Source organism: Cervus elaphus, chromosome 9 (genome assembly GCF_910594005.1).
Source record: "Cervus elaphus chromosome 9, mCerEla1.1, whole genome shotgun sequence".
NCBI classification, from domain to species: Eukaryota; Metazoa; Chordata; class Mammalia; order Artiodactyla; family Cervidae; genus Cervus; species Cervus elaphus.
Window position 1 is genome coordinate 28642389 of NC_057823.1, and position 14627 is coordinate 28657015.

General features: G+C 37.7%; 1 protein-coding gene and 1 long non-coding RNA gene across 4 annotated transcripts in view; one reads left to right on the forward strand and one right to left on the reverse strand.

The window, feature by feature from the left end:
- Positions 1 to 14627, forward strand: part of LOC122699814 — a 40132-nt gene that overhangs the window by 12832 nt on the left and 12673 nt on the right. The window lies entirely within an intron of this gene.
- The window catches only part of PRRC1 (proline rich coiled-coil 1), a 40424-nt gene continuing 31733 nt past the window's right edge, over positions 5937 to 14627 (reverse strand). For both annotated transcript variants that reach the window (XM_043912202.1, XM_043912203.1), the window contains exon 9: positions 5937 to 9321. In XM_043912202.1, the coding sequence (XP_043768137.1) occupies positions 9112 to 9321 (210 nt within the window). In that variant the 3' untranslated portion in view covers positions 5937 to 9111. The remainder of the gene's footprint in view (positions 9322 to 14627) is intronic.

The following is a 14627-nucleotide window of genomic DNA, read 5'->3' on the forward strand; positions in this document are numbered from 1 at the left end:
ACATTGCTTTGGGGACTAGGGCCATTTTGTATGAACACTAATTTTTCCAATCCATGAGAATACGATGTATTTCCATTATTATTATATGGCTATTTATTTCTTCTTTTAATTCTGTTGGCACTGTCTGTGTCTTAAAAAGAAAATAAATCTCTTATAGGCAGCAAATCATTGGATCTTATTTTTTTTTTTTTATTGTTATGATGGTAGTTATTCTTTTTTTTTTTTTTATTTTATTTATTTTTTTTTTCCAGTGGGTTTTGTCATACATTGATATGAATCAGCCATGGATTTACATGTATTCCCAATCCCGATCCCCCCTCCCACCTCCCTCTCCACCTGATTCCTCTGGGTCTTCCCAGTGCACCAGGCCGGAGCACTTGTCTCATGCATCCCACCTGGGCTGGTGATCTGTTTCACCATAGATAGTATACATGCTGTTCTTTTGAAATATCCCACCCTCACATTCTCCCACAAAGTTCAAAAGTCTGTTCTGTATTTCTGTGTCTCTTTTTCTGTTTTGCATATAGGGTTATCGTTATCACCTTTCTAAATTCCATATATATGTGTTAGTATGCTGTAATGTTCTTTATCTTTCTGGCTTACTTCACTCTGTATCTCCAGCTTTTCTGTTTTGCATATAGGGTTATCGTTATCACCTTTCTAAATTCCATATATATGTGTTAGTATGCTGTAATGTTCTTTATCTTTCTGGCTTACTTCACTCTGTATACTCCAGCTTCATCCATCTCATTAGGACTGGTTCAAATGAATTCTTTTTAATGGCTGAATAATATTCCATGGTGTATATGTACCACAGCTTCCTTATCCATTCATCTGCTGATGGGCATCTAGGTTGCTTCCATGTCCTGGCTATTATAAACAGTGCTGCGGTGAACATTGGGGTGCACGTGTCTCTTTCAGATCTGGTTTCCTCAGTGTGTATGCCCAGAAGTGGGATTGCTGGGTCATATGGCAGTTCTATTTCCAGTTGTTTAAGAAATCTCCACACTGTTTTCCATAGCGGCTGTACTAGTTTGCATTCCCACCAACAGTGTAAGAGGGTTCCCTTTTCTCCACACCCTCTCCAGCATTTATTGCTTGTAGACTTTTGGATAGCAGCCATCCTGACTGGCGTGTAATGGTACCTCTGGATCTTATTTTTTAATGCACTCACTTAATGCCTTTTGATCAGAGAATTTAATCCATGTATGTTTGAAGTCATTGTTGATGGGTAAGGACTTACTATTGTCATTTCCTTTATTTTTTATGGCTGTTGTGTAGAATCATTCCTGGTTTCTTATCCTGCTTACTTTGTTTTGGTTTCTTTTGGTATCCAAGTGCTTGATCTCTTTATCATGTTGTTTTGTGTATTTACTGTAGGTTTCTCCCTTTTGGTTACAATGAGACTTAACATAAAATATTTTAAAATTATAACAACTTATTTGAAACTGGTAACTTCAGTAGCATTCCTAAACTTGACACCTTCTCCTTCCCTCCACACTTTAGATTACTGATGTTACCAATAACACTATGTTATTATGAATAAAATATTTTGTTATTAATAACATTAATATTTTGTATAAATAATTATAGTAATCATTATTTGAATTATGGTTATTTTCACTATTTTTAAAACTTTTATACTAGAGTTTAAGTGCATTAAGCACCACCTTTTCCATATTACAAAATATAACTTTGACAATATACTTACCATTACCAGTTAGTTTTACACTACCTCCTTATATTTTTTTTAACATGTTAATTGGCATCTATACTTCCATTCAGAGAACTCCCTTTAGCATTTCTTGTAAGCAGGTCTAGTGGTGATGAACTCCCTCCACTTAGGTTTATTTGGGAAAGTCTTTTATCATCTTAATTTCTGAAGAACAGTTTTATCAGATAAAGAATTCTAGGTTGAATGAGTTTTTGATTTCAGTATTTTGAACATACCATCCCATTCTGTCTTGACCTGAAATTTTTCTGTTGAGAAATCTGCCTGTAACCTTATGGGGATTCCCTTATATGTAACATCTCTCTCTTACTGTTCTCAAAATTTCCTTCAACTTCTAACAATTGAATGATAATGTGTCACAGTCGAGCCCTATTCAGGTTCAACCTCTTTGCGGTCCCTTGTGGCTCACGGATTTGGATGTCCATTTCTCTCCCCAGGTTTGGGAAGTTTTCAACCATTGCAACTTTAAATGTCATTCCTGTCCTTTTTCTTTTCCTTCTGAAATTGTCATAATGCAGATATTGTTTCTTTTGATGGCATCCCATAATTCCATAATTCCTGGTGGTTTTTTCATTCCGTTTCCTCCCTCTGACTCAATAATTTGTGTCCTGTCTTCTAGATCATTGATTATTCTGCACAGCCAAGTCTGCGTTTGAGCTTCTGGATTTAAATCTTGTTTAGTTATTGTGCTTTTCTGTTCTAAGATTTCTGGATTATTTATTTTAGTGATTTCCATTTTTTGAACTTATTTGTTCATGCTTTGTTTTCCTAACTTGGTTCACTTGTCATTGTGTTTCTACAGTTCACTGAACTTCTTTGAGGGTTATTTGTAATTATTTGACTGTTCACAATCTCCATTTCTTTACGGTTAACTTTTAGATATGTATGTTCCCATTGGTGGTGTCATGTTTACCTCCATTTATGTGACCCTTGATTCCTTACATTGGAATCTGTGCATTTGAGTAAGTCATCTTTTCCAGAATTTACAGGTCCATATTGGCAGAGAAAGTTAATCACTGGTCAGCTCAGTTTGAGTGTCTGGACATGTCTGCTGGTAACATCCTTGGACCGGTGGTGCTTGCTATCAAGGTATATTTTGGGGTGAGGTCTCTGCCAAGCTCTGAGGTTCAGAATGAGGGTGCCACTGGCTGAAAACAGTTGGATAAAACTGCCGGCTTGATTCTCTGCCCAAGTGAGGCTATAGGATGGGCTCTGCAGCTATCTAGATTCTTTGGTCAGGCTTACTAGGCAGTCAGGGTTGGCAATATACTCAGCAAAGGTGGAGCAATGAGTTAGCTTCTCTGCTATGGCAGGACAACAGGACAGATCCCAGGGCCTGTACAGCTTGTTTTCTGGAGACCCAAATCAAGCAAAACTAAATGAATTCCCTGGTCAGCTGGGGCCAGTGGCTTTGCTTGCAGATGGGGAAAACCATGGGCTGTGTTCTCTGTGTCAAGTTCCACTGTAAGCATGGCTGTTGGATGGACTACACAGCTTCCTGCGTGTTCTAGTTAGGTTCCCTTTGAGTTGGCTGATGGGTGAGATATATCTAGGAATTGGTGGTGCTTTGAATTTGTTCCGTCAGGACACAGTGGGAGACAAAACCTCAAGGCCAGTAAGGCTCTCAGTTTGTGGTCATGACTCGGATCATCCTGTGCCCCAAGTTCTCTGGCTGAACAGAACCACTGGGCTTGCAGTACACTCTTAAGCTCTGCCTGCCAATTCTCTGCTCAAGCATTGCTGGGCTGTGCAGCTTTTAGGCATTCATGCCAGCCTTTCTGGTCAGGCAGGGCCAAGAGCTACACCCAACTCGTCTGCTGGCCTGTGTCTAAGCCCCCTTGCCTGGACTGGGGCAGAGCAGGTTCCACGACTATTTAGGCTCTTCATGTGAGGACCTCCATCAGATAGACCTGCACCTGCCAAGCTCCCTGGTCAGACTGCTCCACTGACTTGGTTCTGTAGATAAGCAAAGCTGCTCCTGGCACTTGAGTACTATAGGTATGAACTCGGTCTCCCAAGATCTGACATCTGGTTATTGCTTCTCCCTTCTCCATCACAATCAGATTCCCAGTGGTCATGCCCTTAAGATTCTCCTACACCCTCCAATGGAGACCAGAGCAGCAGCTTCCGCAAAGCAACCCACGATACTGGGTGTCACTCCTAGGCTTTTCTCCCACCATCGGCTCACAGCATGGTGCTGTTCCAGCCCAGGAGAGGAGCAGTGCAGCTGGTGTGTGGCCCTTCCTCTTCACCATCTAACGTGGTCTGTTTCGGCCTCGGTGGCACTGGGAAATGCTCAAGCCTCATCTCCACGACTTGGGATTCTCTTAATGGCAGCTTGTCCATGAATAATTTTAGCTGGTCTTCTTGTGAGAGGAGGCAAAGTCAAGAACCACCTGTGTTGCCATCTTGGTGACATGGCTCTCTGAAATATCTCAGTATATGCAGAATGAGTCAGGATTTGTACTACAGCAGTGATTCTCAAAAAGGTATTTCTAAAGCAGCCGTAAGTCTTTTTGTAATGTTTTATATATGGTCATTATCTTGCTTGAAAACTAGTTTAACAATAATGACATTTCTGGCATTTATCCTAAAAATGATACTCAAAGGTAAACCTAGTTTAAGGTTTCCTAATTTGGGGAGTTAGAATAATCAGCTATCAGAAATATATTTTCATACCAGCAGCAAAGCCCAAAATAGTCCTCTCAAACTAAAGGCATAGTTTTCCTTAAACATAATATTGTAAAATTAAAAGTACACTAAAGCAAAGTCCTCATGCCACTATTTGAATTCAGTTAGATCCAACAAATAATTGTAAGTGATTTACCTGTTAATTTCCTGAAGCAAATATTCAGGATGTCTTGGAAGAAAATGGTTTAGTAAGTCACACATTCCATTTGACTTCTATCTCTGTAACTTGTTTGTTGTGATATTGGAAAAACAGCTTAATATGATTCCATTATGTCATCTATAAAAGTTAAGTGTCTACTCCATTGTCTAACCGTAGGTACTTATCTCATAAATGTTAGCTCCTCTTTCCTTTCTGACTGCTTTAAATCCTTAAAACGAGTTCACTTTATGGATTGTTCCAAAGATTTCCTTCATCCTTAAATTACTAAATTTCCTTAATAATGACTTTACCAATTTTGTTTCTGTTGCCAAACATTTTTTCCCCTCTTCCAGTTCATTCTGAAACAAAGTATGAATTTAACAGGGCTTTTCCTGGGCTCTAAACTGCTTTTTTCTTGTCTATTGAAAACAATACTTTGTTGTTATTCAGTCCCTAAGTGTGTTGGAACTCTGCCACCCCATGGACTGCAGCACACTAGGCTGCACTGGAGTTTGAAAGTGAAAATCGCTCAGTTGTGTCTGACTCTTTGCAACCCCATGGACTATATATAGTCCATGGAATTCTCCAGGCCAGAATACTGGAGTGTGTAGCCATTTCCTTCTCCAGGGGATCTTCCCAACCCAGGAATTGAACTGGGGTCTCCTGCACTGCAGGCGGATTCTTTACCAGCAGAGCCACCAGGGAAGCCCCGGAGTTTGCCTTTTGTCAAATAAACAAAGCCCTCAAATCAATATCCTATCATCTTTTGGCATGTACCCCCTCCCCACCAAAACAAAAGAAAAATCTCTTATCTTGGGATCACAGGCTCAGAATAGCAAACAGTAAAAAATAAACTTTTTTTTTTTTTTTAAAGAGGATACTCCTGGAGGTCAAGGGTAAATTAAACTCATGACCAGAGAGGGTTCCTCATGAAAACAGCCTTAACTTCTTGCCTTCTACCTCCAGTGTATCCTTTTCCCACAAATATCCTGACTTCTTTAACCTTGAAGTTAGAAACTCTGGCACACAGTTGTCCCTTGAACAACATCGGTTTGCACTGTGCAGGTCCACTTATACAGTTTTGTCAATAAACAGGCAGAACAGTACTACACAATCAGTGGTTGGTTCATCTCTGATGTGGAATTATGGCTATGGAGAGCTAACTATAAAGTTGGATGTGGACTTGTATATTTAGGGGTCAGCTCCCCAAAGCCTTCATTGTTCAAGGGTCAACTGTATTTGAATGTTACCTTTCCACTTGAAAGATGGGCAAAGTTGCTATTCCATAATTCTTGGCAGCCAGTAGCAAGTTGAGACAAAAAGGAAAATCATATAATATGAATATGATTAACATTTGAAAAATCACTTGGGATATAAGTTGAGGTATTATTTATTTATGACATATTTACATACGTACAAAATTGGCTTTATCCAATACATCATCCTGCATCAGTTCAGTTCAGTTCAGTCGCTCAGGCGTGTCCGACTCTTTGCGACCCCATGGACTGCAGCATGCCAGGCTTCCCTGTCCATTACCAACTCCCAGAGCTTATTCTCGGTATTCTGGCTGTAAATGTCCAAGTTTTTTAACTTATGTATAACCCAACATCTTTTAGAACATAAAATGTTACCAGTTTGGCTTCACAGAACCCAAAATTCCTGCTTAGAAATTTTTCTAGCCAAGGAACAAAGTAAATTTCAACAGCATCTTAAACTAATTTAGCTGGCCCTGAGTGTATTAGTAATTTGCATGATGTTGAATTAATGTATACAATACACTTTCATCGCTATCTACCTATATTTACTATCATACTACCATTTTGTCTATATCCATTCATTTCAATTTTCTACCTCATTAATCTTTGAGAGAAAGCACAAAGAAAGGGGAAGTAATAATAAGAGACTCAGAGGAGAAAACTACTGGTATTGGCCCAATCTTTTCTACCCAGAATCTGGGGCCCAACTCTAGGTTACCTGATAAACTTAGTAACAAGACACTATTAATATGAGTAATCTGAGTATGTTCTGTCAACTGAGGTTGATGTAAAATTACTCTTCCTGCATTTTTTTTCCTATTCTCTTTCACACTTCTTAACTAAAAAGTATACAAACTTCTCAAATTCAGTAAGTAGTTCTGGGAGCACTTCAAAAGAAAAAAACAAAACACACAAACATGACCAAAACAGTAGTGGCAAAGAACTGTGTTAAAGATAAGTAGTCCCAAGATGCTTGAGAGTGAAAAAAAGAAATAGTCTCAGCTCAACTCACCCTAAAAAATGCTAGTGGGGGAGTTACAAGGAAGCAAGCAGGAATAGAACAGGACAGCTGGATGCCTGGTGAAGGGAGCTGTGGTCTTAAGCTGATGAGCAGCACATCTCATACCACAATACCAACAGTAAAAGGCTGCCTGGCCCAGGATGCTGTGGTGTGCAAGAGATGACTTTTCTTGTACCTTGTACAACAAGGAAATCCAAGCATGAAAAAATAAACAAGCTGGGAAAGCTGACTGTGTGCAATCAGTCATAAGCATCTGCCTTTCAAAGGTAACTCTGGGCCAAAAAAGGAATAAGAGGCCAGAATGAGATCATGTATTTATCTTTTCCATCTGCCCTTCCCCCTAGTCCTTACCCACTCACAAAGAGCAGAAGGTGCAAATTACCAGCTGCCAGAAAATCAGCTGCACCCAAACCACAGGATAACTCTCATTGCTATCTGATGACCTGCAGACTGTCCTCTAATGGGATGTCAATGCTAGTTATTTTATGAAAACAATCCCCCAAAACATCAATTAAGATATTTGAGATTTGGTAAAATAAAAAGAAAACTCTGATTATTTTAGGATCTGTAAAATTTCCCTATAATAGAAGGGAGAAAAGCAGAAACAGGAAGTATGGGATACGCTCCTTCATGCCTAACAGTGATGTGTCAGTAGTCTGACACCATGATAAAGGGCAGCTTTTTAAAATCAAACAAACAAATGTTAGAGAAAGGCTTCCCTTAATCATGGAAGATGGGGAAAACACAGATGAAGTGTTCCATAAATACCAGTAAGAAGGGAAAATAAGTATTCTGTTCCTTTTATGCTATAGCAACTGGCTACATCTGTCTTCTCTCTCTCATTATTTTTAATGACACAGATATCTGAATTGCACTCAACAATCATTATACAGGACATGGAAATTAACACATAGGTGGAAAATTAATATGTAATTTTATCACCCTCAGGTTAAAAAAAAAAGAAGTCAAATCAGCACTTGAAATGATATTAAAACAAAGCAAACATGACACATAATGACAGCACAAGATAACAGCTTCAACACCTTAAGAGATTTTATAAGATTGTGCTAATTTTTTTACCTCTAAGGAATTATATAGAAGAGTAAATAAAAATTAAATTACATTTATATAAGAAACGATCTTCAAAAGTTATTTAAACTTTCATATATAGAGTTCAAAAGTATATGACAAAGTATTTGATTTGTATAAATCCAAAATTGGTAAAATATATTATTTCGGGGAAAAAGAAGCTTTCATTAAATACAAACATAATGCACTAAATAAACCAGGTTCACTATAAAATAGTGTCTTTGAAAACCTGCATAAAAAGTAAAGGCAGAATGGCACAAAGTTAGAAAAGCAGTGTTTAAGGCAAACTAAATAAGACGTGTCCTTAAGGTAAGTCATATAATCTCATAAACAATAATTTCCTCTCAAAAACTTCTCTATTACAGCTAGAGAAATAAAACAGAAATAATGGCTGCTGTCAAGAGTTTACTTGGAAGCACTGAATAGTATGCAAAAAATACCCAATGCTTCTAATTTAAATAGACTGGAATCATTTGCCACTTAGCTGTCACAGAGCAATGAAAAAATAAAATGTATCATCCCAATGTTTATCATATAGTATGAATGTGAAATGCTGAAACTTACTTAAAAAGGAATTTTTCAGACCATATGTGTATAATGTGATAACCAAAAAGAAAATGATCAATTCTGCTATTCTGGCCCATGTTAAAAATATGCATAGAAAAGTGCACCATCTCCCTACAAGTAGGTGTCTTACAGTCTGTTGGTGAGCCCACAGCTTAGCATCAGACCTGATCACATGCATACATGAAAAGCTTCAAAGACTGGCAGGGAAGATATTAAGCATGAATTAAAAGAAACAATGCCTTTAAACAATATTCAGTAAACATGTTCTTTAGTGAACTATTTCTTAAAAAACAAAATAGTAATCAAGTACACATCATCAAGTTAAATACCTTAGCACATGGATTTGCACCTTATAAATCTGGTATATCAAACTGTCCTATAAAAATATTTATACATTTTTTGAGAACTATGGTACGTGAAATTATATAATCATAAAAAGGACCTGTTTCGTTTCACCTACTGGAATGATACCACACCTTTCTAGAAGATAAAAACTGTAGCCTATGGGAAATGATCAGAACAGCTGGACTGACTAAAGTTGCCCAGTTTAAGGGTCTGTCTCTTCTCTACCAGTAGCTCCAAGTGAGCAAGTGTCAGCAGCCTGGGGCCAGGCTTCTCACACGGTCCTGGGAGGCAGGCGCTGTTTATACATGCCCGCTATCGCTTTGGCCGCACTGTAGATCATCTGCCGACGGGACATGCCCGTGAAAGCCATATGCCAATCAGTCCGGCTGACGTTGAGTAAACTCTTCTCCAGGACTTCACCCACTGTCACCAAAAGGCCAGACCACCTCAGATTGTAGTCCTGGGGAGTCAGACTTTGAGCCTCAGGAAAAAAGAAATTGAGATTTTTAATACATTAGGAAAAAAAAAATGAAATGTCACTTATAGCTAGTTCCAGTAAAAGTCCCTCAAGTTACTTTTAGTGGAGATTATGACAAACCATGAGAAACACAGCTATGCTGCCGAATTATGAAATTATAAGGCGACAAAAAAAAATTGCACGTGTGTACTTGATTTAAAATGCCCACACTAACACACTAAACTCGTTGTTAAAACACAATCTGTCGTTCTTAAATTTTTTAAAGACATTTATTTCGGGCTGTGCCGGGCCTTCATTGGTGCGGAGGCCTTCCTGCAGTCACATGTGCAGGCTTCTCACTGCAGGGATTCTCCTGTGGAGCATGGGCTCTAGGGTGCGCGGGCTTCAGTAGCTGCAGCACGTTTGCAGTTCCCGGGCTCTAGAGCACAGGCTCCATAGTTGTGGTGCCTGTTGGCCATTTGTATGTCTTCTTTGGAGAAATGTCTATTTAGGTCTTCTGTCCCTTTTTGATTGGGTGGTGGTTTTGATACTGAGCTTCAAGAGCTGTTTGTTTATTTTGGAGATTTATCCCGTCAGTCACTTTGTCATTTGTAAGTATTTTCTCCTGTTCTAAGGATTGTTTTTTCATCCTATTTATGATTTCCTTTGCAATGCAAAAGCTTTTAAGTTTCATTGCTGCTACTGCTAAGTCACTTTAGTCGTGTCTGACTCTGTGCGACCCCATCCCTGGGATTCTCCAGGCAAGAACGCTGGACTGGGTTGCCATTTCCTTCTCCAATGCATAAAAGTGAAAAGTAAAAGTGAAGGCGCTCAGTCATGTCCGACTCTTCGAGACACCATGGACTGCAGCCTACCAGGCTCCTCCGTCCGTGGGATTTTCCAGGCAAGAGTACTGGAGTGGGGTGCCATTGCCTTCTCCGTTAAGTTTCATTAGGTCCCGTTTATTTTCATTACTCTAGGAGGTGGATCCAAAAAGATACTGCTGTGATTTATATCAAAGACTCTTCTGCCTATGTTTTCCTCCAAGTGTTTTATAGTGTCCAGTCTCACATTTAGGTCTTTAATCCATTTTGAGTTTTGTGTATGGTGTTAGGAAGTATTCTAATTTCATTCTTTCACATGTTGTTGTCCAGTTTTCCCACCACCACTTACTGAAGAGACTGTCTTTTCTCCATTGTTATTCTTGCCTCCTCTGTCACAGCTGAGGTAACCATAGGTGTGTGTGTTTATCTCTGGACTGTCTATCCTGTTCCACTGACCTATGTGTCTGTTTTTGTGCCAATACCATACTGTTTTGATTATTATGAAGTCAGGCAGCCCAATTCCTCCCGTTCATTTTATTTTCTCAAGATTGCTTTGGCTATTTGTGGTCTTTTGTGTTTCCATACAAATTGTAAAATTCTTTGTTCTAATTCTGTGAAAAATGCCATTGATAATCTGATATGTATTGCACTGAATCTGTAGACTGTTTTGGGTACTATAGCCATTTTCACAATATTGATTATTCCGATCCAAGAACATGGTATATCTCTGCATCTGTTTGTGTTGTCTCTGAGAACTTTAAGATGTTGATTGAAGAAGACAGTATAAGTCTTCTTTCTGCTTAGGCAGGTTTATTCCTAAGTATTCTTTTTGATTCAATGGTAACTGAGATTGTTTCCTTGATTTCTCTGATATTTCATTGCTAATGTATAGGAATACAACAGATTTCTATGTATCGATTCTGTATCCTGTACTTTGACTGAACACACTGGTAAGCTCTAGTAGTTTTCTGATAGCCTCTTTAGGATATTCTATATGTAGTATCATGTCATCTGCAAACTGTGACACTTTTACTCTTTTCCAACTTGGATTTCTTTTCTTTTTTTATCTTCTCTGGTTTCAGTGGCTAGGAATTCCAAAATTTTGTTGACTAAAAGTGCTGAGAGTGGACATCCCTGTCTAGTTCATGACTTTAGAGGAAATGCTTTCTGTTTTTCACCACTGAGAATGATGACTGCTGTGGGTTTATCATATATGTTGAGGTAGGTTCTTTCTGTGCTCACTTTCTGGAGAGTTTTTATCGTAAATGGGTGTTGAACTTTGTCAAAAGCTTTTTCTGCATCTATTGAGATGATCATATGGTTTCTATTCTTCAATGTGTTAATATGGTGTATCACACTGGTTAATTTGCAGATATTGAAGAATTCTTGCATCCCTGAGATAAATCCCATTTGATCATGGTGTGTGAGCCTTTTAAGGTATTGCTGGATTCAGTTTGCTAGTGTTTTGTCAAAGAGTTCTGTGTGTATGTTCATCAGTGACACTGGTTTGTAATTTTCTTTTTTTGTGATATCTTTGTCTGGTTTTGCTATCAGGGTAATGGTGGCCTTGCAGAATGTGCCTGAGTTTTCCTTCCTCTGGGATTTTTGGGAAGATTTTAAGAAAGATGAGTGGTAACTCTTCTCTAAATGTTTGATAAAATTTGCCTGTGAAGCCGTCTGGTTCTGGAGTTTTGTTTTTTTTTTAATTATTATTATTATTGGAAGATTTTAAATCATAGTTTCAATTTTAGTACTTGTGACTGAGCTGTTCGTATCTTCTACTTCTTCCTGGTTCAGTCTATAAGGGTTGTACCTTTCTAAGAATTTGTCTATTTCTTCTAGGTTTTCCATTTTACTGGCATACAGTGGCTTATAGTAGTCTCTTATGATCTTTTTATTTCTGCTTTGTCAGTTGTAAACATCCCCTTTTTCATTTATAATTTTATGGATTTGAGTCCTCTCTTTTTCTTGATGGCTAAAGGTTTGTCAACTTTATCTTTTCAAAGCACTGGCTTTTAGTTTCATTGATCTTTCCTATTGCTTTCTTTGTCTCTATTTCACTTACTTCTGCTCTGATCTTTATGATTTCTTTTGTCTGCTAACTTTGTGTTTTGTTTCTCCTTCTTTATCTAGTCCCTTTAGGTGTAAGGTCAGGTTGTTTATTTGAGGTTTTTCTTATTTCTTGAGCTAAGACTATTGCTATAAACTTCTGAGAACTGCTTTTGCTGCATCCCATGGGCTTTGGATTGTTGTGGTTTTGCTGTCATTTCTCTAGTACTTTTTGATTTCCTCAGTGATACACTGGTTATTTAGTATCACTGTTAAGCTTCCATGTATTTGTGTGTTTTTATAGTTTTTTTCCCCTGTAACTGATTTCCAACCTCATAGCATTGTGATTGGAAAAGATGCTTGCTATGGTTTCAATTTCCTTAAATTCACAGATGCCTGATTTGTGACCCAAGATGTGATCTATCCTGGAGAAATGTCCCGTTTGCACTTTGAGAGGAAAGTATATTACTGCTACTTTCAGATGCAATGTCTTATAAATATCAATTAAGTTTATCTGGTCTAACGGGTCAATTAAGGCACATGTTTATTAATTTTCCATCTGGATGATCTGTCCAGTAGTATAAGTGGGTTGTTAAAAATCCCCACTACTATTGTTATTTTTTGAATTTCTCCTTCTATGGCTGTTAACATTTACATTATATTGAGGTGCTCCTATGCTATGTGTATATATGTTTACAGCTGTTCTATCTTTTTCTTGGACTGATCCCTTGACCATTGTTTTTTAATTGAGGCACTGTTGATTTACAATGTTGTATTAGTTTCAGGCATTCATCGAAATAGTCCAATTATACATATATATGAGTTTATCTGTTATTTTTCAGGTTCTTTTTCACTGTAGGTTACTACAAGATACTGAATAGTTTCCTGTACTATACAGTATATATTATCTATTTTATACAGAGTAGTATACAGTTATTAACCCCACACTCCTAATTTATCCCTCCCCCCAACTCCTTCCCCTTTGGCAGCCATAAGTTTATTTTTCATGTCTGAGAGTCTGCTTCCGTTTTCTAAATAAGTTCACTTGTATCTTTTTCTTTTTTTAACATATAAGTCAGATCATATGATATCACTTATGAGACTCTGATTTCCTTTGATAAACAGCCAGTCAGAAGTTCATGTAGCAATATGGACTTACGAGGTGTTTGAAAAGGAGGGAGGCAGGCAGTCTTGTAGGACTGACCCCTTAATCTGTGGGATCCAACACTCTTTATAGGTAGAAAGTGTCAGAATTGGGTTGAATTATAGGATATCCAGCAGGTATTGGATAACAGCTTGGTGGTGTGGAAAGAACTACCTCACCCCCTCACACACACAGAGGAAATGGTTTCAGAAATATTTTTACTGTTCTATTTCTAAATTTTATTAATTTTACCAATTAGTTCTTAAGTGATACTGTATTATTGTTTTTGGTTAGGTTACAAGCCAGACTCACAGAATAAAATGGAAAACTTCTACCTCTCTGCATCAGATGCTTCAGTCATCTATTCTTTGAATATCTTTTATACCTCATATCTTTTATACCTCACTTGTAACACCACTGTGCGTGCGTGTGGGCCAAGCTGCTTCAGTTGTGTCCGACTCTGTGTGATGCCATAAACCGTAGCCTGCTAGGCTAATCTTAGAACTCAATTTTTGGGGAGCTAGGTGAAACTTTTGCATTAAAAGGCTTCACTAAGATAATTAAGTTAAATCACATCAAACTGCCAAAATGTGGCTGTTTTTTCTAACTTCAAAGAGCAATTTTGTATGGTTCAACCTAATGGTTATAAACTGCCACTGTTTAATTCAAGAATATTTTCCTAGAAAATCAACAACAGTATGTAATTTTTCTAAATTGTTGGTATAGCAGTAGGCATAGCATTTGTTTACAATCTCTTAACCACCCTCATATTGGAGTGAATTTAACATTACCATGTATATATAAAAATGCTTTCTTCAACTTCTGAAAAGAAACTGGTAAAAATTATGATATCAGTGGTATGTTATTATGGTAACAAAACTTTAAGCATCAATTCTTATTCCCCATCTAAAATGTAAACCCCTAAGAAGGTCACAGGTGGCTTTAAGGGGCTCCATAAACACATAAGCCAAGTTTATATGTGAGTGCATACATCATACATACTTTCTCTTGGGGGAGAATCCCAAGAGAATTCACAAAAACCTAAGGTCCCAAATAACTTCTGAGAGTTTTGAAATGACATTTATGAGTATAAAGAGTCCAATGTAAATAAACTCTTACATTCCATTTTGTTCAAGAAAGGATTGAAAGTAACAAAAATGTAGAAGGAATGAAACTCATTATAGATTAATGCTTACATTCTTCTGGAAACTATGTGGATAAGTAAACATTTTTCAGAAAACTGAAAACACATTTGCCTTTCATCCAAGGTTTGTAAACTTGATTCTAAATATGTTTCCACATGTTTTTAACGA